General features: G+C 39.9%; 1 protein-coding gene and 1 pseudogene across 1 annotated transcript; one reads left to right on the top strand and one right to left on the bottom strand.

Annotated features, from left to right (window-relative positions):
• Window positions 1-16,278, top strand: part of LOC126721909 (uncharacterized) — a 42,407-nt pseudogene extending 26,129 nt beyond the window's left edge.
• A 6,809-nt stretch (window positions 16,279-23,087) lies between these two features.
• LOC126721908 (uncharacterized) lies at window positions 23,088-24,077 on the bottom strand. Its single transcript, XM_050424990.1, has 2 exons — window positions 23,758-24,077; window positions 23,088-23,274 (listed from the first exon to the last, which is right to left on the bottom strand). The coding sequence occupies exons 1-2, from the start codon at window positions 24,075-24,077 to the stop codon at window positions 23,088-23,090; spliced, it is 507 nt and encodes a 168-aa protein (XP_050280947.1).
• Between the last annotated feature and the right edge of the window lie 1,200 nt (window positions 24,078-25,277).

The raw sequence follows: 25,277 nt of genomic DNA, 5'->3' as shown, positions 1-25,277 counted from the left end.
TTGCACTATCAACCTCTTAAGGATATGAAATTGGAGAGCTAGGAGTTGAGGAAAAACCGTAATGGATTGTGTAGAGAAATGTGGGTATAACAATCTTTAACTCTCAAAGGTTGTGGCTAGGGTTTTCTCTCAGAAGCTCTCCTCAACATCTGTGGGTAATGTGGGTATATATAGTGTGGGTAGAGATAGTGTATATCTAATATGACAGATTGGCAAGACCTTACCCGCGAGACACTCGCGAAAACTAGTTGTCTACATCCTGTCCTGACTCTTCGCATTCCAGTCATGTGTTGGACACATGCTTCACTTTGCGGGAAGCCTTCTCGCGAGCTACCTGCGAAAACTTCTTTAGTCTTCAATAGCCTTGAGTCTTCACACTCTCTCTGTCACACACAACCCTTACAAGAAATCCTACATAAAATACAGGGTACAAAAGATTGAACAAAATTACAATCAAATTTGGAACGGAATTAAAGCCAACTATAAGGTTGAATTTAATCAACCATTTTGTTGGCTTTATTCCGTGCCAAATTTTCTTGTAATTCAGCATTTAGAAACCTTGTGTTTAGGTGGGAATCATGTAAGGGTAGTGTGTGAGAGAGTTTGAAGAAAAGCTCAGAAGTGTGCATTCTGCAGGGACTCGCGACTGGATCTCGCTCGCGGCTCGCAGCTGGCAAGTTGCCAAAAGAGACACATGTGTGAAACATGCAGAGGAGCTGAAGAGTCGCGCCAGCTGTTGCACTACAGGACAAAAGTCCCAGGCTGGCCAGGCAGTTAGCTCGCGACTTGAACTCGCAACTCAGTCCAGTCGCGAGACCAAGTCGCCAGACCACTTTGTTTGGGAAAAACTAACCTTTCGTATTCCAAACACACACCAGTATAAATACCCCTTATACCCACGTATTGTAGAGAGCTTCCAGAGAGAATTTTGAGAGAAAAACCCTAGAGAAAAACAAGATTGACTCATCCACAATCTTCATCTTTTGATTCTCCAAATTCCTCTACTCTCTCCCTCTCCATTGTTACATCCTTGAGAGGTACATTAGCCAAAACCTTTTCTCACCATACCCATATCTGTGAGGAGGCTATTTAGTACTTGGGAAGCAGTTAGGAAGTGACCAATTGATATTGGTTGATGCTATGGGCTATAGCGGAATCCTGCAAGCTAGAGAAGACAAAGGTTCGGCATAACCTCGTTGGAGCAAGAAGCTTGGAGGGCTTAGGTACACTGGGTAGATTAGGCTTAGAGGGTCTTCTGCTATTCATGTATCCCAACTTCATTCTCTAGTGGATTATTGACCGCTTGGAGGGCGGCAGAGAGGTTTTACGCCAAGGACTTCGGTTTCCTCTTCGATAACACATCGTTGCGTTGTCTTTGTGTTTGCATCTCTCTTCCTTTAATCTTTGCCATTTAATTTCTGTTGTTGATGTGATTTTATTTGGTTTAGATTGTTTTATCAATTCTATTTTAAGCTTATGTTCATATTCTGCACATACGTTGTTTGATAATAAGCTTGAATCGGTAATTTGTAATTTGGGGGTCTAAACGTTTAAGGAGTTTTACACACTATTTGAACATTCAATTGGTATCAGAGCGGGTGAACTTGCTGTGGTTTAATTACCTAAGTGCGATCTTAGACCCCTTAGCTATGGATGAAGCTATGGAAAAGGCAATGTTGAATTGTGGCTTAAATTTTTGTGATAATGACTCTATGAGTATGTTTGAAGGGTGTCCTAACAATGAACTCCTAGAGTTATTAAAAACAAAGAAACATGCAAGGATGTTTGTTCACATGTTGAAATATTTTGAAAATGAGAATCACATCTTACACAATAGTCTATGTGAGTCTAATTCTTTGATTAAGAAATATAAAAGAAGAAATAGAATATTGTGTGATAAGGTTGAGAATCTGAAAAAGAAAATTCACTCTAACAAGAGCATGGAAAATGTAGACAAGAATCTGTTTGAAGGTCAAGAGTGCTTGTCTCATGCTTGCTTGTTTGTGCACACTTCCTTGAAAGTTTTCAATTCATGTTTATGGTATCTTGATAGCGGCTGTTCTCGTCACATGACAGGGGATAAATCACTGTTTAAATGTCTCAAAGAGAAGGTTGGTGATTATGTGACATTTGGCGATGGAAGTCATGCTCAAGTTCTTGGCAAAAGGACTGTTGAGATACTGAGATTACCTCTATTGAAAGATGTCTTATACATCAAAGGGCTGAAGGCGAATCTCTTAAGCATCACTCAAATATGTGATGAGAACTTCCTTGTTCACTTCTCAAAGAAGGGGTGCATAATCATTGATGAAGAAGGGATTCAAGTCTTGGAGGGAAATAGGACTACCGAAAATTGCTATGGAGTAGTTCCTACGACACCCATTTTGTGTAGAAGTTCTCGTGTTGACTAGGGAAAAGGGAAAGCGACTTAAAATAAAAATGTATGATGCCCAAAAAGCCAAAGGCTTGCTCATCAAATTGAAATATTAAAAATTTCAGGCATCGATCTCAAAATGAGATGTAATGATTCAAAAAGATCAAATGATATGGTGTATATGGAGCCAAATGAAAAGCTTCAAAGTTATGTTATCAAGTTGTGTGGGAGGTCATATATGCATCTTTCTATAATTAAGATGGGTCACTCTATCTAGTGCTAATTGTGTATGTCTTGGTTGAATTGATCATTGAAGCTTCACATTAGACTAAGGACTATCTCATTTTTTATAACCACACACATCACACATGTCTATATTCAATGAATGCCTTATTCATTTGTGTGATTATACATGATTAAATGTGTTTCACATACTCAATTTTTTTTTTATCAAAAACAAAAATATTTTGAGTGTTTTAATTGTTTTTGGAAAGTCTTTTGTTTTTGCAAAAATGTCAAAAATTTCAAAAACAGTGTTGCCCTGTTCTGGCGACTTGGTCGCGGGTCAAGCTAGTCGCATGTCTACAGTCGCGAGCTTACACAAAGGATTTTTGCAACTCCCTAGCGGGTCAATGTCCAAGTCACGAAAAATACTTAGAAAGTTTTTCAAAAATCTGGGTTTTAGAAGTTCTCGCGACTCGGTTTGGCGACTTGTTCACGAGTGGAAGCTCTAGTCGCGAGGTTATATAGAAGTTTTCGCGGCTCCCTTTGCGCCTTCCTCGCAGGTGGACCTTCCAGTCGCGAAAAACACTTAGACAAATGTTTCAAAAATTTTATCTCAGGTGTCTCACGACTTGTCCTGGCGACTTGTACGTGACTTGGTTCAGTCGCGAAAATCGCGTGTTTTGCACATTGAGGGTCTTTTCCAGGACTAGTTTCAAAAACTTTTCATTTTCCCTCGCATCTCGTGACTATTCATCCTCTTGTTTGCCTTTCCGTCTTTCAAAATCACCATGTTCTCACACAAAATCTCCATATTCTCCCTCACATCTTCACCAATCTTCAAGAACAAGTATGGGTTTTGTTTCTTTCTCAATATATTTCACACTTCTTGTCATATATCTCTTGGATTGTGTGTTTCGGTTGATATCTGTGTATCTAATGCTTGAATATGGGTATTTGATCTTTTGGTGTTTTTGTTGTTGGTTATGTGTTATTACACTCTATCTTTGGCTGCACATTGTGTTATTTGTAGCACACACACATTCTGTGACATGATTGTGACCTTAATCTTATGATTTTAGGGTTTTTCCACAATATTCCTGTTTTGGGACTAACTCTGTGCTAATAGAGTTTGTTGTCTTGTGTGGTCTCTGTTGCTCTTTGATGTAACATGATGCAGCTTGAAAATGTCTCCATTCAAGAAAGCAACTGTGAAAGGAGGTAGCAGTAAAGGAAAAGAGCCGGTGATTGATGTTGATGACCTCTCTTCTAGGCCAAAAAGGACCCGATCACCGTTAGGAGTGTATGTTCCCAACAAGTTCAGATCCTATGCTGCCTTTCAGACCCATGAAAATTATTTTAGAGAAGCCACACCTTTAGTTGAAAGGGCTATTGACCAGTCATCTCTCCGTAAAACCAACATTCCCATATGGTTTGCCATCAAGGATTGGAACTTCCTTCTCTCCAACCTTGATGATGTGTACGTGAGCATGGTGAAAGAATTTTATGCTAATGGCATTGTTGAAGGAGATGAGCTTAAATGCTGGGTTAAAGGAAAGAGTTTCTCAATGTCTCCTGTTTATCTGGCAGAAATCCTACACATCAACCGGCCAATGCTTACTACAACACCGGTGTATGAGGATTTACTTCGGGACACTCTTGGAAGGAACTTGGAATTCTCACAAGCTAGGAACTCAATTAGTGCTTCCTCACTATCTCCAGAACTAAGGGTGTTTACAATAATCATGTTCCACAATCTATATCCTCTATCGAGCACCAGGTATATGAATCTAGGGAGAGCTTTGTTCCTTCATGATCTGATTTCTGTTGAAGAGATCGACATTTGTGCTCATATCTTTCATATTTTGTGCAAAACGGTTCTACGAACTGATTCAAGGGCATGCATTCCTTTTTGCTGTCTCATTTCAAGGATTTTGAAGCTTAAAGGAATTCATCCATCTGAAGATGAGTCTCCCTACCTGAAGCCAAGTCCAATCAACATTCGTACACTCAACGCTAGCATTGGTCATAGTTGGAAAGGAATCAAGACAGAGATTTCAGCACCTCCCAGTGGTTCACACTCTGGCTCATACTCCTATGATGAGAAATTGGATAACATTATGGCATCCATCCACGACATAAGCACTAAGATGTCCGGACTTGCTACTCTCCTGCACCATCACAACATCCGTTGTGATACGAAGTTCACTTCTCTCTAAACCCAATTGGACCAAATCCAAAGAAAGCTAGAAGAAAATGAGGACTAGCTATTTCATGACAAAAAGGGGGAGATGATGATTATAGGGGGAGTATAATCATAGGGGGAGTACTAATGTTGAAGAATAGGAGCTGCCTATGTTTAATGTTTTGTTTATTTGTTTTCATATGATTTAGTTTATATTCAGTATTTATTTTCTACCCATGCTTTGTAGCGTAGTACTTGTTGATTAATGTTATGCATTTTCTTTAAGTACATCACTCTTGTGCCCTTTGTTGGATTTTATATCCTTAATGCAATTACCTTGAGTTGTTGCATTGGTTGAGTGTTGGACATGCAAATGATACTTTGCATTGAGCTTATTAGCTTGCATGTTCGGATGTTCATTCCTTGTGTGAATGAGCATAGTGGTCACTATTTATAGTGATTGTTTGTTTTTGGTCAAGCCATGGTTTATTACTTTATTCCATTTTTCTTGATCGCATTGTACTTGCTCCATATGTATTACAAGTTTTTTGCATACAATGATCATACTGTGTTGTTGTTTTTCAAGAGATACTTGTTCTTATGGTTCAAGAACTACACAGATTCTAGAGTTAGGTGTGAGTGAGTTTTGTTCAACTGTTCCCAACTCACATGTTAAGTCTAGAGTTTGTTTTAGTGTTTTTTCACGGAATAGCCAAAGGAGGAGATTGTAAGGTTGAATTTATTCAACCATTTTGTTGGCTTTATTCCGTACCAAATTTGCTTGTAATTCAGCATTTAGAAACCCTATATTTAGGTGAGAATGTAAGGGTAGTGTGTGAGAAAGTGTGAAGAAAAGCTCAGAAGTGTGCATTATGTAGGGACTCACGACTGGATCTCGCGAGTGGCTTACGGCTGGCAAGTCATCAAAAGAGGCACACGTGTGAAGCATGCAGAGGAGCTGAAGAGTCGCGCCAGCTATTGCACTACAGGACAAACGTCCTAGGCTGGCCAGGCAGTTAGCTCGCGACTTGAACTCGCGACTCAGTCCAGTCGCGATACCAAGTTGCCAGACCACTCTGTTTGGGAAAAACTGACCTTTCGCATTCCAAACACACACCAGTATAAATACCCCTTATACCCACGTATTGTAGAGAGCTTCCAGAGAGAATTTTGAGAGAAAAACCCTAAAGAAAAACAAGATTGCCTCATCCACAATCTTCATCTTTTGATTCTCCAAATTCTTCTACTCTCACCCTCTCCATTGTTACATCCTTGAGAGGTACATTTGTTAGGTTCTAAAGTCTTAGGATTTTATGTATTTAGAACTCTAATTTGTATTGTTGGCAAACCATGATCAAAACAATGTGTTTAGAAGTGTTTTAGTCTAGCTCAAAGTTGTGCTTCTATGTAAAGTTGGAATCGAGTTAAAGCAGGAAAGCATTGTGCCTTTCGGCCTGGCTCGATCGATCGAAGCTCGGGCAGAATGATTTTCTGCAGATTTGTCCAACTCAGCCCTATGTGTTTTAAAACGTTTTTAGGGTTTCTTATTTGTCCTAAGTATAAAAGGCAAACCCTAGCCATGTTTTAGTGTTGCTCATAATTGATGTTTGTGTAAATCTCTTGTGAGATCTAGAGGAGCTTTCCTTTACACAAACTTAGGGTTTTCAAGGAGAAGATTTATCTACACCTTAATGATCAATTCAGTTGCTGCCATTGAAGTTTAAAGAAAACACAAGCGAGTGTGCTTGTATCTGGTGGTGAATCCAAGAAAGAAGGAGTCCGTGGATTCGGAGCTTGCATGTGGTCGTGTCAGTAAGTTCTACTGGTTGGTAGCAATAAGAAGTCGAGCATAGGGGCTTGTAAGTCTTATTGTATGAACTTCGATTCTTTCAAGATAGTGGATTCAAGTTTACCTTGAGGATAGCTAGGTCAAATCCTCCCCAGGTTTTTACTGATTTGGTTTCCTAGGTGATCATATCTTGTGTTATTTATCTTTCCGCTGCTTTGCATGATATGATCTTTGTAATTGTGATAACCTAGATTTGTTAAATTTGACTAAGTAACAACTTGGCTAATTACCTAGGTTAATACAATTGTGTTTTAAGGGGTCTAAAAACTAACAAGTGGTATCAGAGCAACGAGTTACTCTTTGCTAAACTTTGTACATGTTATTGTGTGTGTTTATGGTCTGACTAACCAAGTTTTACAAATACTTTGAATTTTGTGCAAAATTAATTTGTTGCTTGAAAATTTGTGGAGAATGCAAGAAATTTTGTTTTGGGGAATTTGGGCTTAAAATTATTGTTTTTGAAAATCATATCATCTCATACTCATGCATTTTTTTCTTAAATTTCAATGCTTTGAGTTGATTCAAAATTTTTTCAAAAAACTATGTTTTTCCTCGATTTTGGTGAGCCACTGCCTATTTCGATCGATCCATTCTGTTTTTCGATCGATTGAACTTGTTTCAAATTGTTTTTATAGAGTCTTTGTCTGTTTCGATCGATCGAGGCTGTTTTTCGATCGATCGAAACTCGTGAAACAAGTTTTTTAAAAGGGTCAGATTGTTTTTTTTCAAACAGTCTTTTTCAAAAAGTTTTTCAACTTTTCTCTCTCTCCGACTTGGCTAAGGCTCCACCATCAATTTTTTGTCGTTTTCCTTCAAGATTTTTGCAAGGTTTTTGTCCTTGAAGGCCGATAAGTCTCTTTTGCCCTTCCTTTTGCATTTTATTTCAGGATTTCATGCATTTTTCATGCATTATTATGGGTATTTTCGGCACTTTCAATATATATTGGGGTTCTTGATGATTCAAACCTGTTTTTGTGAAATTGATCAATGGGTTTTTGTTCGAAGAAGCTATAATGATGATTCTTGTAGTTTAATTTGATCAATTTTGTGGTTTTTGAAAAATTGGAAATTCTAGGGTTTGATTTTGATCCGAATTGGGGATTTTTGATGAAATTGGCTTGTCAAATTGATGTATTTGGTCATTATTTTTTTAATTCTATCATGTGTGATGATCAATTCGTCAATATTTTTCAAATTGATCAAGTGGTTTTTCAAATTTTGGGTTTTTTGTGTTAATACCTCTATGTTCAAGCCAATTTTGTGAATTTGAACTTTTTGGACTTAATTCACTGCATTAGAACATGCATCATACCATTTAAATTTGTCATGCATCATATAGATTTTAATTCTATATTTGTTTTGTGCTAACTTGCAGTCTGCCCTTGGTTTTGGTTTTGTGTTTTTGTTCTTTTGCTCTGTGTTTTGGTCCTTATCTTAGCACCATGCCTAGGAAAACTAGAGCCAATAGGACCACTTCCACTTCCTCTGTGTCTCCCTCTAGGGTTGAGGAGTTTAGGAATGATAAGTGCAGAGAGGCCTTTGAGACTTTGAACCGTAAGCGTAAGATTTGGGCTGAGCGAGCTGTTGTGTTAGATGAGCTTGATCCGGCCATTAGGGCCAAATTTTGAGTCTAGAGGTTGGTTGCCTCTCTTAGAGATAGATCATCCACCCCCGACCGCCCTGATCAGAGAGTTTTACTCGAATCTCTCTTGCCACATCTATGATTTCAACACCCTGGTTAGGAGTTGGATACGAGGTGTTGAGTTCACCATTACCCCTCGGGTAGTGGCTGAGGCTCTTGGGGTTCCGGTTGTTCGGGAGCCTGACTATCCCTATGATCAGTCACCCTCTTTAGATGTTGTCATGACATACATCACTGGGTCATCTATCCAGTGGGGTTCTGATCCTCGGATCACGTCCGCTGAGCTTACCGAGACTGCCTATCTTTTCTTTAGGATAGCGTGTCATTCGTTGTGGCCTATTTCTCACTTCCACACCATTCCTTTAGAGCGATGTGTGTTTTTGTTTGCCTCTGTTTCTGGAGCGTCTATAAGTTTTCCTCATTTGTTCCTTCGTTCTTTGAACGAGGTTCATAGGAGTTCTGCCGTAGGGCATGCGCTGATTCATCCTATTTTCATTCATAAGATTTTGCTCTTTTTAGATTTAGATGGTTTTCCGTCTGGTGAGCCTGTTCATGTTGTTGCTCCCATAGGTGCCACCTTTCTTCGTTAGAGGGCTGCTCACTTGAGAGTTGCTCCTTCTCGTCCTAGAGGTGCGTCATCTAGTGGTGTTGCCCCTCCTCCCTCTTCTACAGGTGTTGATGCTGCTGAGACATCAGGTGTTGCTGCTGATGATGATGTTCCTCCTCTGACTGCTTCGGATGATTCAGACATTCATCGTATGTTGGATCATGTCTTGACCGTTCAAGCGGCTGATGGACAGATTCGTGCTCGATGAGATTCGTGCCTTGCGTGCGGAGTTGGCACAGTTTAGACCACCTCCCTTTTGATGATGGATTCTGGTTGCCCTTTGGCATGCCGTCACAAAAAGGGGGAGTACTTTGTAGAGTTTTTACTTTCAGGGGGAGTTTATTTGTTTTGGTTGGAGCTTGTGGAGTTTAGATTGTATCTAGGTGCTTCACTTTGTACTTTACATTTTTAGCTCTTGCCATGTTTTTGTTGTGATATCCATGTTAGGGGGAGTTTTATGTTTTGTTGATACTTTATATGTTTATTGTTTCAAACTGTTTATTGTTTTATATTTATGAGTTATTCATTGATATATGTCTTTATTGTGTGTTGTTTGAAATCAAGAATTTATTATTTACTTGTATTGTTTCCACACATGCGGTTATGCATTTTGTTTAGTGTTTCAGGAAATATACAGGTTGATTCAATTGAGCTGCTGTCTACACTTGCAACTGATGGATAGTAGTTAGAATTGAATTTGTTTTATGAGCATTATTTTGTAAAGGGCTTTTTATTGTATAAACTTTGAGCTTCTAGTTGTGTTTTGTCACGGATTACCAAAGGGGGAGTTTGTTAGGTTCTAAAGTCTTAGGATTTTATGTATTTAGAACTCTAATTTGAATTGTTGGCAAACTATGATCAAAACAATGTGTTTAGAAGTGTTTTAGTCTAGCTCAAAGTTGTGCTTCTATGTAAAGTTGGAATCGAGTTAAAGCAGGAAAGCATTGTGCCTTTCGGCCTGGCTCGATCGATCGAAACTCTGGCAGAATGATTTTCTGTAGATTTTTCCAACTCAGCCCTAAGTGTTTTAAAACGTTTTTAGGGTTTCTTATTTTTCCTAAGTATAAAAGGCAAACCCTAGCCACGTTTTAGTGTTGCTCATAATTGCTGTTTGTGTAAATCTCTTGTGAGATCTAGAGGAGCTTTCCTTTACAAAAACTTAGGGTTTTCAAGGAGAAGATTTATCTACACCTTGATGATCAATTCAGTTGCTGCCATTGAAGCTTAAAGAAAACACAAGCGGATGTGCTTGTATCTGGTGGTGAATCCAAGAAAGAAGGAGTCCGTGGATTCGGAGCTTGCACGTGGTCGTGTCAGTAAGTTCTACTGGTTGGTAGCAATAAGAAGTCGAGCGTGGGGGCTTGTAAGTCTTATTGTATGAACTTCGATTCTTTCAAGATAGTGGATTCAAGTTTACCTTAAGGATAGCTAGGTCAAATCCTCCCCAGGTTTTTACTGGTTTGGTTTCTTGGGTGATCATATCTTGTGTTATTTATCTTTCCGCTGCTTTGCATGATATGATCTTTGTAATTGTGATAACCTAGATTTGTTAAATTTGACTAAGTAACAACTTGGCTAATTACCTAGGTTAATACAATTGTGTTTTAAGGGGTCTAAAAACCAACAACATTAGCCAAAACCTTTTCTCACCATACCCATATCTGTGAGGAGGCTTTTTGGTGCTTGGGAAGCAGTTAGGAAGGGAACAATTGATATTGGTTGATGCTATGGGCTATAGCGGAATCTGGTAAGCTAGAGAAGACAAAGGTTCGACGTAACCTCGTTGGAGCATGAAGCTTGGAGGGCTTAGGTACACTGAGTAGATTAGGCTTGGAGGGTCTTCTGCTATTCATGTATCCCAACTTCATTCTCTAGTGGATTATTGGCCGCTTGGAGGGCGGCGGAGAGGTTTTATGTTGAGGACTTCGGTTTCCTCTTCGATAACACATCGCTGTGTTGTCTTTGTGTTTGCATCTCTCTTCCCTTAATCTTTGACATTTAATTTTTGCTGTGGATGTGATTTTATTTGGTTTAGATCGTTTTATCAATTCTGTTTTAAGCTTATGTTCATATTCCGCACATACATTGTTTGATAATAAGCTTGAATTGGTAATTTGTAATCTGGGGGTGTAAACGTTCAAGGTGTTTTCCACACTATTTGAACATTCACCAACATAAAATAGTTGTAAATTACAACTTTACATAGATTAAAAGGAAGGGCCTAGAGGTCCTATTGTCAGGTTAATGACTTAATCCAATCATGTAAAGGTATGTCTTTTAGATTAAAATAATTTCTTATTAAAAAGTGTAAATCTGGAAAGCTTCACTTATCTTGTAGTTAATTATGCGAAGTAAGGCAGCGATGTTTTCACTTGCATAAATGGTTTCTAAGACTAAATATGTAGATACAAGTTAATTCAGACACAATTATCCCACATCCTTATGCCAGTTAAGTGTAAAATAAAGCATAGACTATGTTAGAACTTGCACAAAATAGGTATAATAGAAACTATACAACTGCCATTAGATTACACCCCAGAAAGGGCACAGTGATTACAAAATATGAAGGTTTGAATTACTGTTAAAAAAAAAAAAAAAACAGTAACAACAACAAAGCACAACAAATGTTGATCTAGGTCCTAATTAATCTTCAAGGGAGGTTCTCCTTCTTTGTGCCTTTGGTGTGCTTGGTGACCTCAGTAGTGGTAGAAGCTAGACCTTTGCCTTTAGAATCTTCGTTAGTAGGAATGGGAACTGTAGCAAGCACTATCTGCAAGCACTATCTCCTAGTTTTGATGGGCCTCTTCTCCCTTGGAGGCATCCTTGGGCACCGATGGAGGGTTGGTTGTTTCAGGAACCACTCCCTTGGAAGTGCCCTTTTCTTTTACAGTGGCCCTGGCTTGTCCCATGTCCTTAGCAGGGCTGGCGGAAGAAGGGGGAACCTGATTCTGGGGGTCTTTGGCCTCGTCTGCCTTTTAGGGTCAGCTTGGGAACTTGGAGAAGTTGGAGAGCTTGTTGCACGGATGGCTAAGGGGTAGTAAACGTTCTCTGCTCTCCTGAGGGTAGATAAGGCCTCAACCTCAGCCTGATTGAGGGCCTCGTTCCACACTTGGAGGCAGTATGTCCTACATACCCCCGTGACCTCAGCCTTGAGTGCTTCCTCAGTCTCGGCTACCCCCACATCGTAGCCATCCTACTCAACCTGGTCCTTAGCCTTTTCGGCCTCTTCAAGTTTCTTCTTCAGGCTTGAAATTTGCTCTTTGGCTACGGACAACTGATCCTCAGTCTGGCAAAGCAGCTTACGCTGGCTCTCCACTTGCCTCTCAGCTCTTACTAAGGCAGATTTAGCGTTGTTCTTATCTCGGTCAGCTTCGTAGTCAGTTCCTTGATTTTCTTGTCGGCTATGGTGAAAGCATCCACAGCAGCAATATGCCGACTCTCCTCGTTCTTCATTTGCCTGTGGAAGCTTCGGACAATCTCCTTGGCCCTATATGCAGCTTGGATAGCCTGCTAAGGAAAGGGGCATAATAGGTGAGAGTAAGAGAATAAGGGCATGATTATGACATTAAGCGTAAAAAAAAAAAAAAAAAAAAAAAAAAACAAATTAGTTAAAGGACTTCATGATTCCTCATTCGTCTGAGGTTGGCCATGTTAGCTGGCAGTAGCAAAGCCTACTCTATGGCGTTGGCCGCATATCTAGCCTTTCCATGCTGGAAATCCCGGATGGAAGCGTCGCTAGGAAAGGGGACTTCGTCTAGTACTATGGAGGGGGTCCAGGTAGGGACTTTAGCCTGGCGGTCATCCCTCGGAATCGGAGATTTCTACTATTTCTTCTTCCTCTCCCTCCTCTTCTTCTTTGATGGCTGGTTGGGAAAGGGTTGCTTCGTCCTCGGCCTTGTAATGGGAGAGTGGCTCTACTTCAAATACGCCTTCTAGTGTCAGACCTGGGTTGAGAAAGCCAGGTGCAGCAATGTTGATCAGGTGCAGGCGACGGTCTATCGCCTTGATCACACACTTAGGCGCCTGGAAGCTGGATTACAAAGGGGTGTAGCCAAGGATGAGGTGGGCAGCCCTTAACTGTCCGTCCGTGTGAACAAACACCTCAGCCTTAAGTACTTTGTTGAGGTCTGGCTGATTAACGAGGTTAAGGTTTGGAATGGTCGAATACTTATCTGCAAAACCACCATACATGAACATATTGTTAGAAGATAGCATATTTAGGAGAAAAATTAAAATTGCAATTACAAATTACAAAATTAAACACTAGGGGTATTAGTAGAGATAAAGGATATTATTAGAATCATAAACCTAAACCCAAAATACCCTACTTGGTGTCCCTTCTCTGGTCGGGCAGTCAAGCCCATCATGCTACTCTCCTAAGATGATGAGGAAGCCTTTATTCATGCCCTTATTAGACTCAGGGAGACACGATATGAGCCTAACTGCAGGTTCTCAAGTTTTTAGGTAGTACCCCTATCCTGTTAGTTTGTGGCGGTTATAAACCTAGTTAACGTTGTGATGGGTGAGGTTTACACCCATCTTTTCATTGAGGGCATCGACACTACCTAGGATTCTAAACATGATGAGGGCACACTAAGTGGGGGCTAACCTATGGGCTATCAAGTAATCCCTAGTGACTTTGCCCATGGGGATTCTCATCCCTCCCTCTATGAAGGCAATCATCGGGATTACCACTTCTCCCTCCTGCCTCTAGGCGTACCAGTCCCCTTGTTTACAGAATCTAATGGAAACCCCTTGGGGGATTCCATATTGAGCTTTAAAGCTCTCTATACCCTCTGAGGAGTTTACCAGGTAAGCAAATCTAACAATTTATCAGAAAAAGTTAAAGGAGAAAGGAAGGTGAAAAGAAATTAGGGGGGCCGAGGAAGAAAAGATTCTGTGTAAAGAGAAGTAGAAGAAAATGTAAACAAAAATGTTTAAATGACTTATGCAAGGGAAGATACTCTCCTCGAACTAGTTCTTAATATTATGAGTGTCAAAGTGAAGTGAATGAAGTCTCCGTACAGTATTTGTATCAAAGAGAGTGGCAAGTGGGAGAATTCCCACCTAAGTTCCAACAAAATCCTTAGCCATTGGATCTTCATCTTGTCGTAGAATGTGGGGAACATGGAGCAGCAGAAATTTAATGCAGGTGCATCTTGGATGCCGAAGTGTCAGGAGCATGCGCTGGGCAGTTGAAAAGGCATTTGCGTAGACAGAGGTGACATTTGACAAGATGAGGATAATGATGGTAATATCAAAATCCTCCCTTTTTTACGAGGAGCAAAAGATGAGAATTCTGAGGGGCTATTATAGGGATGGTAGGCCCAGAAGAGTATAATGGGCTCGGGGCCCTATCCGAGGATGTTTAATAGTCTGAGGATAGATAAACACTAGTGTGGGAGTACGAGATAGTGGATGGGCAAAGGGGTTTAGTTTTAGGTTCCAGGAGGTATGTCCGACGACAACTTTCACCTCGACTCAACAGGGTAGAGGTCAGAAGGGTTGGCCTGACGTTAGAGGCAATATTCTGGGCAGTTCTACTGGTAAGGATAAGCATCGGTAATGGATAAGGAAAGAGGAAAGTGAGAAATATCTGAGGAAAAGCTACTACCGCCGCATTAAATGTTCTGTAGCTAACTCTCTGACTGCATTTATGTGGAGGTGATACCTGAACAGTGGGATTCAGCCTTACAGCTATCTCTGAGGACTTCAGGAAGGTGTTGATGTGACAAGGAAAGGATCCAGCCATCTGATCTACACGTGGAGGGCTGAGATGGATTAAAGGAGAGTAATATAAAGGAGAAAAACCCTATTACATGGGGGAGAGCTGAAAACCTATAGAAAAAACACTGTAGCACAAAGAGTTGTAATTGTAATCAAGCCTAGGAGAATTTTATTCAAGAACTACAGTCCTCGAACTTTGCTGAGGAAGATTTTCTTTATGTAAAGCTTGCTATCTTGGTGTTATTGTCATCTCTAATCCATTGTGGACCTTGTCTTAAACATCAAAGCCAAGTTTTCACGTCCACTCTCTACAAATTCATTGCATTGGGCTCTTTGGGCCTTAATCCATTTATCATTTGGGCTTAAAAACCAAAAACCTGCCCTTACAAAATTTTTTATCAAAAATTCTTTGCTATGTTCATTAGTTAATTGCATACTTAAATGTAATTTTTAACAAAATTAGACAAAAGTTATTAATTGAATAAATTTGAAACTTAAAGGACTTAATTAAATGAAAGTAAAGTTAAAGGCATGAAATGAATTTTAATCAAACTTAGAAAGTGCAATTTGCCTTTTATCCTTACTTTTAAGCTAAATTAAAAATTAATGCCCAAAGCAATCGAACTTTGAAGTCCAAATTTGAGTTTTACAATGATAAGTTCGACTGTATATAAAATATTTCCCCCTTTTTAAGGGATGAATCATCATTTTTATTGTCGCTGATAGAAGAAGGGAAGGAAGAGAAGAGTGAGAAGAAGGGAAGGGCTTCAAACTTAAAACACAAACAAAGTACAAAACAAAAGTATTGAGTACTACTAAAAATAAACCTTAAAAAATTAATTAAAATATTGATGCAGATGTGGAAAATTGTGATAGCTACAAAATTTACATTTCAACATATTATGAGTTTAACAAAAAAACCAAAAGTTTCGGTTTTATAATGTGTGTGTGTGTTTATATATGAATTATAGTTAATGATATTTAATTATGAAACTATTAAATATTAATGTTAATATTTACTTTTCTTAAATTTCTGTCTTTTTTAATGTTGCGCTATTTTGGCTTCTAAAACTTTGTTTAACAAATGTAGGAGGTGGAGAGCATTGTCCCTCCCAAGGTTCATGCAGATTTAAACAAAGAGGGTTTGACTCCCCAAGAATTGTTTACGAAAAACCACAAGGACATGAGGAAAGACGGAAAGCAATGGATGAAGGACATAGCAACATCTTGTACTGTGGTGGGTGCTCTGATTGTTACCATCATGTTTGCTGCAGTATTTACAACAACCAAAAGAATGGCTTCCCAATTTTCTTAAATAAAAAATTATTTATGGTCTTTATTGTATCCGATGCTCTCTCACTCTTTTCTTCCTCAACTTCCGTCTTGATGTTTCTAGGAATCCTCACATCTCATTATGCAGAAGAGGATTTCCTTGAGTCCTTACCTAGAAGGATGATAATAGGCCTTTCCACCCTTTTCTTTTCTATTGCAGCCATGATGACAACCTTTTCTGCTACTCTTTTTCTTATGCTACATGAACAATCATGGATTTTCAAACTTGTCATTTTTTTGGCCAGTATTCCTATCACCCTCTTTGTATTGATGCAATTCCCTCTTCATTTTAACTTACGGACCGAGCATCTTCAATAGGAAAATGAAACGTTGGTTTTAATATATTCATTAATTGTGCTATATGATGTACTGGTGTCTAGTTAATAATTGGCATATACTAGCCAAAGATAAAGTGTCTCTTTCCTTAATATTTGTTCTTTTAGTTACTTTGGGGAAGGATAGAATAATGCCTAATATTTCAATAGATTACCCCTCAACATTAGGACTTTACCTAGGTTACAAGGTTATCAATGTCCATCATTAAATAACTATTTTATTTATTTATATAAAAGGAATCTTTGATATCATATGTTGCTTCTGGTCGAATTTGATATGCTACTATTCTCAATTTTAAGAGGTATTTTTCGATAATGCAATAGTTATAATGAGGAGGGAAAATTTGAACCTTGGAAGTGCCAACCAATTGAGCTATAAGGCTCTTGGTAGGTCATTTACTAATATAGTGGCTAAAAATTCACTTATTTGTTTGCTTTGGTTCAATGAAGTTATTGAATTTAGTGATAAATCTTACAAGATATGAATTAAACTACATTGATAAAAAGTTAACCACATATATCAATACCAAATTTAAAAGTAGTAAATATGAAAGCAATATAAGTAAGGCACAAAATTTGATAACAAAGTGGAAAACTAAAAAACTTTTTTGATGGAAATACCACTTCGAGGACAAAATCTTGTAAAATATTCACTATAGGAATAGTAATAAAAATAATCTACTTAAAAAATATTTGAATAGATAGACTCTTTATTACAAACTCTGCAAATTCCCCGCTTGCTTTTTTATCATAGTAACCCTAACACATCTACAATCTTGCTTAGCGAATCTTTTCATGAACTATTTATTTGCACAAACTAGAAACTCTAGCACTCCAAAGAATCTCCTGAAAGATATTGTTGCAGAGAACCTCACCATAAAGGATTTTAGTTTACAACTTACAAGAAGGTTTTTCTTAGTTAAGCACAACGACATAAGGAACTTGATTTTCTCTAAAAGCTCAATGTGTGGCTTCCTTTTATCTATAGAACAATTGTGCATGGTATAGATTAGGTACAGAAAGTGAGGTAAAAGACCTTGTTGGAAATTCTAGTCCAAATGGAAAATATATATATATATATATATATATATTTATATATGAAAATATGGCTTTCGCAATCTTACACAAACGAGCCTTGAACAAATGATAGGTGAAGTATCGAGTTCCTTTATTATTTCGCATGACCAAAGTTTCACTCATTTGAGTGAAGTATCTTTATCACTTGAGCAAAGATCCACTTCTACTAGAGCAAAATTCTCTAAAATACAATTCTTCAAAGTTGCTTTTATTTTAAGACAATTTGTAACAAACTTTTACTTGAAATAAATTACATCCTAATGACATGAATGATTATAACCAATGTCATGGAGCTTTCCAATATTGAAATCCAAACAATTTGGCTTCAACCACTACTGTACACAGACTGGCGCTTGAAGAAAATAGCTACTGTAATTTATTTTAATAAATGATCAGGATTTTACCCTGTTGATACGCAATTTATTAGCTGGGAGTTATTTGTGTGTAATGATAACAGATTAATATATATATATATATATATATATACGCGTGTAAGGGCAGGTTTTTGGTTCGTAAGCCTAAATGATAAATGGATTGAGATCCAAAGAGCCCAATGCAATGACTTTGTAGAGAGTGGACGTGAAAACTAGGCTTTGATGTTTAAGACAAGGTCCACAATGGATTAGAGCTGATAATAACACCAAGATAGCAAGCTTTACATAAAGAAAATCTTCCTCGGGAAAGTCCGAGGAGTGTAGTTCTTCAATAAAATTCTCCTAGACTTGATTACAATTACAACTCTTTGTGCTATAGTGTTTTTTCTACAGGTTTTCAGCTCTCCCCCATGTAATGGGGTTTTTCTCCTTTATATTACTCTCCTTTAATCCATCTCAGCCCTCCACATGTAGATCAGATGGTTGGATCCTTTCCTTGTCACATCAGCACCTTCCTGAAGTCCTCAGAGATAGCTGTAAGGCTGAATCCCACTATTCAGGTATCACCCCCACATAAATGCGGCCAAAGAGTTAGTTATAGAACATTTAATGCGGTGGTAGTATCTTTTCCTCAAATATTTCTCACTTTCCTCTTTCCTTATCCATTACCGATGCTTATCCCTACTAGCGGAACCACCCATAATATTGCCCCTGACGTGAGGCCAACCCATCTGACCTCTACCTTATTGAGTCGAGGTGAAAGTTGTCCTCGGACATACCTCCTAGAAACTTAAAACTAAACCCCTTTGCCCATCCACTATCTCGTACTCCCACACTAGCATCTATTTGTCCTCGGACTATTGAACGTCCTCGAACAGGGCCTCAAGCCCATTACACTCTTCTGGGCCTACCATCCCTACAATAGCCCCTCAGAATTCTCCTCTTTTGCTCCTCGGAAAAAAGGGAGGATTTCGATATTACCATCATTATCCTCTTCTTGTCACATGTCACCTCTGTCTGCACAAATGCCTTTTCAACTGCCCAACGCATGCTCCTGACGCTTTGGCATCTGGGACGCACCCGCATTAAATTTCTGCGGCTCCATGTTCTCCACGTTCTACGACATGATGAAGATCCAACGACTAAGGATTTTGTTGGAACTTAGGCTAGAATTCTCCCGTTTGCCTCTCTCTTTGATACAAATATTGTACGAAGACTTTATTCACTTCACTTTGACACTCATAAATATCGAGAACTAGTCCGAGGAGAGTATCTTCCCTTGCGTAAGTCATTTAAACATTTTTGTTTACATTTTCTTCTACTTCTCTTTACATAGAGTCTTTTCTTCACCTTCCTTTCTCCTTTAATTCTTTCTAATAAATGGGTAGATTTGCTTACCTAGCAAACTCCTCAGAGGATATAGAGAGCTTTAAAGCTCAATATGGAATCCCCCAAGGGGTTTCCATTAGATACTGTAAACAAGGGGACTAGTATGCCCAGAGGTAGGAGAGAGAATTGGTAATCCTAATGATTGTCTTCATAGAGGGAGGGATGAAGAATCCCCATGGGCAAAGTCACTAGGGATTACCTGATAGCCCATAGGTTAGCCCCCACTCAATGTGCCCCCAACATGTTTAGAATCCTAAGTAGTATTGATGCCCTCAACGAAAAGATAGGTGTGAACCTCACCCATCACGACGTTAACTGGGTTTATAACTGCCACAAACTAACAAGACAGGGGTACTACCTAAAAACTAGAGAACCCATAGTTAGGCTCATATCGTGTCTCCCTGATTCTAATAAGGGCATGAATAAAGACTTCCTCATCGTCTTAGAGGAATGGTAGGATTGGCTTCACTGCCCGACCAGAGAAGGGACACCTGGTGGGGTATTTTGGGTTTAGGTTCATAATTCGAACAATATCCTTTATCTCTACTAATACCCCTAGTGTTTAATTCTGTAATTTGTAATTGCAATTTTAATTTTTCTCCTAAATATGCTATCTTCTGACAATATGTTCATGTATGGTGGTTTTGAGAATAAGTATTCGGTCATTCCAAACCTTAACCTTGTTAATCAGCCAGACCTCAACAAAGTACTTAAGGCCAAGGTGTTTATTCACATGGACGGATAGTTAAAGGCTGCCTACCTCATCCTCAGCTACACCCCTTTGTCATCCAGCTTCCAAGTGCCTAAGTGTGTGATCAAGGCGAGAGACCGTCGCTTGCACCTAATCAACGTTGTTGTGCCTAGCTTTCTCAACCCAGGTCGGACACCAGAAGGCATATTTGAAGTAGAGCCACTCTCTTATTACAAGACTAAGGACGAAGCAACCCATTCCCAACTAGCCATCAAAGAAGAAGAGGAATAAAAGGAAGAAGAAATAGTAGAAGTCTCCGATTTTGAGGATGATTTCAAGGTTTTCAACCATCCCCAATCCCTAGAGGCCCTCACCGGTGACTTCAGCCACCTCCCTTCGGCACAAGTAAGTTAGATACAAAAAGATCCCTCCATTCCAAAAGCTTTGGGGCTACAACGCAGGACAAGATCTAGCCTCCTCGACTTGCTGGAGTCCCACGCTGGGGACAACGTCCCCGAAAAGGAAATTCAACCAAAACCTCCCACCCCTCCATCTACTCAGGCCTCCCAGCTTGATCCTGTTGATAAAAAGAGGAAGAGAGATCAAAAGGGAAAGGAAGTGATGGAAGAAAGAAAGACTGCCCTATCAAAGGAATTGGAGCAACAAAGAGGGGGAAAACAAGCTAGGGTCATTCAGACGAGATCCTCTAATAAGGGAGCTGTCACGGATAGGAGGGATGACCGCCAGGTTGACGTCCCTACCTAGACCCCCTCCATAGTACTGGATGAAGCCCCCCTTCCCAGCGACATTTCCATCAAGGATTTCCAGCATGGAAAAGCTGGATATATGGCCAACGCCATAGAGCAAGCTTTGCTGCTGCCTACTGACATGGCCGACCTCAAACGGATGAGGAATAATGAAGTGTTCCTCGGCTTAAAAAGGGATCTCGCCCTGGTAAGTCCTTTAATTTTTTTTTTTTTTTAAATTTTACGCTTAATGTCATAATCATGCCCTCATTCTCTTACTCTCACCTATTATGCCCCTTTCCTTGGCAGGCTGTCCAAGCTGCACATAAGGCCGAGGAGATAATCCGAAGCTCCCATAGGCAAATTAAGGACGAGGAGAGTCGGTGCATCGTTGCTATGGATGCTTTCACCATAGCCGACAAGAAAATCAAGGAACTGACTACGAAGCTGACCGAGACCAAGCGACACAAGAATAGCGCTAAATCTGCCTTACCAGGAGTTGAGAGGCAAACAGAGAGCCAGCGTAAGTTGCTTCGCTAGACTGAGGATCAGCTGTCCGCAGCCAAAGGGCAAATTTCACGCTTAAAGAAGAAGCTTGAAGAGGCTAAAAAGGCTAAGGACCAGGTAAGCAAGATGGCTACGATGTGGGGGTAACTGAGACCAAGGAAGCACTCAGGGCTGAGGTCACGGGGGTATGTAGGACATACTACCTCCAAGTGTGGAATGAGGCCCTTAACCAGGCTGGGGTTGAGGCCTCATTTTCCCTCTGGAAAGCAAAGAATGTCTACTACCACTTAGCCATCCATGCAGCAAGCTCTCCAACTTCTCTAAGTTCCTAAAATGACCCTATCTCCAAAAAGGCAGACGAGGCCAAAGACCCCAGAATCAGGTTCCCCTTTCTTCTGCCAGCCCTGCTAAGGACACGGAACAAGCCACGACCACTGAAAAAGAAATGGGCACTTCCAAATGAGTGGTTCCTGAAACAACCAACCCTCAACCGGCACCCAAGGATGCCTCCAAGGGAGAAGAGGCCCATCAAAACTTGGAAATAGTGCTTGCTATAGTTCCCATTCCTGCTAAGGAAGATTCTAAAGGCAAAGGTCCAGCTTCTACCGCTACTGAGGTCACCAAGCCCACCAAAGGCACAAGGAAGGAGAACCTCCCTTGAAGATTAATTAGGACCTAAATCAGCATCTGCTGTGCTTTGTTGTTTTGTTGTTGTTATTGTTGCTGGTTTTTTTTTTTTTTTTTTTTTTTTTTTTTTTTTTTTTTTTTTTTTTTTTTTTAACTCTAATTCAAACCTTCATATTTTGTAATCACTGTGCCCTTTCTAGGGTGTAATCTAATGGCAGTTGTATAATTTCTATTATACCTATTTTGTGCAAGTTCTAACATAGTCTATGCTTTATTTTACTCTTAACTGGCATAAGGATGTGGGATAATTGTCTTTGAATTAACTTATATCTACATCTTTAGTCTTAACAACCATTTATGCAAGTGACAACATCATTGCCCTACTTCGCATAATTAACTACAAGATAAGTGAAGCTTTCCAGGTTTACACTTTTTAATAAGAAATGATTTTAATTTAAAAGACATACCTTTACATGATTGGATTAAGTCATTAACCTGACAATAGGTCCTCTGGGCCCTTTCTCTTAATCTCGGATAATGGTAAACCATATGCTCTCTTAAAATTTTCTTCTGCTCATCAATTTAACAAAATACCATAATTGAGATAGATGTTAATTTACCCATAGCGTATGGTCCGAGGAACCAATCGTGACTATGGTTTTGTTTAACACTTAGAAAAATAATTGACAGTGTTAATTTACCTAAGGCATATGGTCCGAGGAGCCCCACATAACCAGAGTTTTGTTTAACACGTAAAGGCTTGTTTGTGTAGCATTAATTTACCCAAGGTATGTGGCCAGGGGAGCCAAGCATGACCAAGGTTTTTTTCAATACTTTAAACAAATAACAAAGAGTATCAATTTACTCAAGGTAAGTGGTTTGAGGAACCGAGCATGATCAAAGTTCTGATTGATACTTAAACAAATAAGGAGAGGCACTAATTTACTCAAGGTATGTAGGCCAAGAAGACAGACATGACTAGGATTCTATTTAGTCCTTCCATCGATAGTTAAAGATATTGATTTACCCAAGGTATGTGGTCTGAGGAACCAGTCATGGCCAAGGTTATAGCCAATACTCAAGTAAACATAACACATAGTATCAGAAATAAAACCATGGCAGAGCTGCCTTTCATTAATAATAGTACTTTAATAATAGTACTTTAATTGGATCCTAATTATAGTACATTCCATGGACGTGGTATAGCTTTATCATCTAAGTCTTCTAGGAAATAAGCCCCTATACCAGCTACCGAGGTGATACGGTATGGCCCTTCCCAATTGGGTCCTAACTTACCCCATGCTGGATTTCATGTAGTACCCACGACTTCTCCTTAACACCAAGTCCCCAGGGGCCAACGGCCTTAATTTCACATTTGAGTCATACCCACATTTAAGCTTCTGCTAATAATATGCCAATTGAACCATAGCACTTTCCCACTGTTCTTCAATTAGATCCATGCTTTTCTCTAGGAAGTTGTCATTGTTCTCCAGAGTGAACAAGCTTGTCCTCAGTGTTGGGAATCCAGTTTCCAGAGGAATCACAGCCTCAGCCCCATAAGTCATTGAGAAAGGCGTCTCCCTTATTGACCTACAAGGGGTAGTACGATATGTCCAAGGGACATGTGGCTACTCTTCCACCCATTTTCCTTTTGCATCATCTAATCTCTTCTTGAGTCCACTCACTATAACCTTATTGACGGCCTCGGCCTATCCATTTCCCTATGGATAAGCCGGAGTGGAGTATCTATTCGTAATGCCCAAATCGCAAGAGTATCTTCCGAAAGCTTTACTGTCAAACTGAAGCCCATTGTCTGAGATGAGACTATTAGGAATCCTAAACCGAGTGTCAATATTTTTCTAGACAAATCTCTTGGCATCTACATCTCTGATATTTGCTAGTGGTTCAGCCTCGACCCACTGGGTGAGATAATCAATGCCAACCAATAGCCATCTCTTATTCTCGGCTGCCTTAGGGAAAGGTCCTATGATATCTAAGTCCCACTAAGCAAAAGGACAGGGGCTAGACAGAGGATTCAGGACACCCCCTGGTTGGTGAATATTTGAATCAAACCTTCGACATTGGTCACACTTCTTCACATACTTTTGTGCTTCTTTTTGCATACTCAGCCACCAACATCCTTGTGTAAGAGCCCTATGAGATAGTGATCTGCCCCCTGTGTGACTTCCACAAATGCCTTCGTGTAACTCCTCTAAGAGTGGCTCCACTGCCTCAGGGTGAACACATAGTAAATAGGGTCCAGAAAATGAGCGCTTGTACAGTTTTTGATCCTCAGATTGCCAGAACCAAGAAGCTTTCCTTCGCACCTTATCAGCTTCCCCTTTCTCCTCGGGCAAGATGTCATCCTTAAGAAATAGCACAATAGGATCCATCCAACTAGGTCCCACCCTAATCTGAAAAAGATGGACCTTTTCCCCCTTCACTTGAGTAGGCCTACACAAATCCTAAACCAGAATAACCTGAGGCAAACTCTACGCCGAGGAGGTCGTAAGGGTGGAGAGGGAATCGGCATGCGTATTCTGGTTCCTAGGGATTTGCTGTAAGGAGAAAGAGTCATAACCTGATTGCAAGCATTTAACCTGATTCAGGTAGTCCTGCATTCTCAAATCCCTGGCGTCCAACTCTCCCTTTACTTAACCAACAACCAGCCTTGAATCCAAGAACGCTTCCACTATTTTTCCTCCCATCTTTTGAACCATAGACATTGCCACCAATAAGGCCTCATACTTAGCCTCATTGTTCGTGGCCGAGAAGCCCAACTGTAAAGATTTTTCAATAACGATCTTCTCAGGGGATATTACTACTAGCCCCACTCCAGATCCTTTTTGGTTTGATGCACCGTCAACATACACCTTCCAAGCTAGAGGTACCTGTATGGAGACCATCCCAACTGATTTTTCATCCATGCCTTGCTTTTCACCATTTTCTTCTAACAAAGGTTTAGTAAACTCAGCCACTAAATCTGCAAGGACCTGGCCCTTTATAGAAGTATGTGGCATATACTTAATATCAAAAGCTCCTAGGATTGTTCCCCATTTTGCAATCCTCCCCGTGTAGTCAGCTTTTCGAAGTAGGGACTGGAGAGGGAGTTGGGTTAAAACCATAATGGTGTGAGCCTGGAAGTAATGAGGAAGCTTCCGTGTGGCATGTACCACTACCAATATGGCTTTTTACAATGGTAAGTAACGCATCTCGGCCTCATTCAATGACTTGCTCACATAATAAACTAGTGTCTGCACCCCGTTATCAACCTGTCTCAGTACTATACTCACTGCATGAGAGGCTATGACAATGTAAGCAAATAAGACCTCTTCCTTCTTGGGCTTGGACATAATGGGTGGTCGAGAAAGATACTTCTTCAATTTCCGAAAGGCCAAGGCACTTTCTTTGGTCTGCTTAAATCCCTTCCACTTATGCAACAACTAGAAGAAGGGCCTACATCTGTTTGCTGACCGAGAAATAAACCGATTTAAGGCAGCAGTCATTCCCGTCAACCTTTGGACCTCTTTAGGATTCCGAGGAGGCTGGAGATTGTTAATTACCCTAATTTGGTTAGGGTCAACATAGATCTT

Source organism: Quercus robur, chromosome 4, assembly GCF_932294415.1.
Source record: "Quercus robur chromosome 4, dhQueRobu3.1, whole genome shotgun sequence".
Classification (NCBI taxonomy): Eukaryota; Viridiplantae; Streptophyta; class Magnoliopsida; order Fagales; family Fagaceae; genus Quercus; species Quercus robur.
The sequence above is the reverse complement of the archived record's forward strand: the minus strand, read 5'-3'. Positions and strand labels throughout refer to the sequence as shown.

What these genes read in the sequence shown, in the direction of transcription:
- LOC126721908 (XM_050424990.1), bottom strand. Translation starts at nt 24,077, where the DNA reads ATGGATCCTATTGTGCTATTTCTTAAGGATGACATCTTGCCCGAGGAG. An exon ending in AAGTGTGACCAATGTCGAAG is followed by an intron (nt 23,275 to 23,757) that starts GTTTGATTCAAA and finishes TACCCCTTGTAG; the next exon opens with GTCAATAAGGGAGACGCCTT.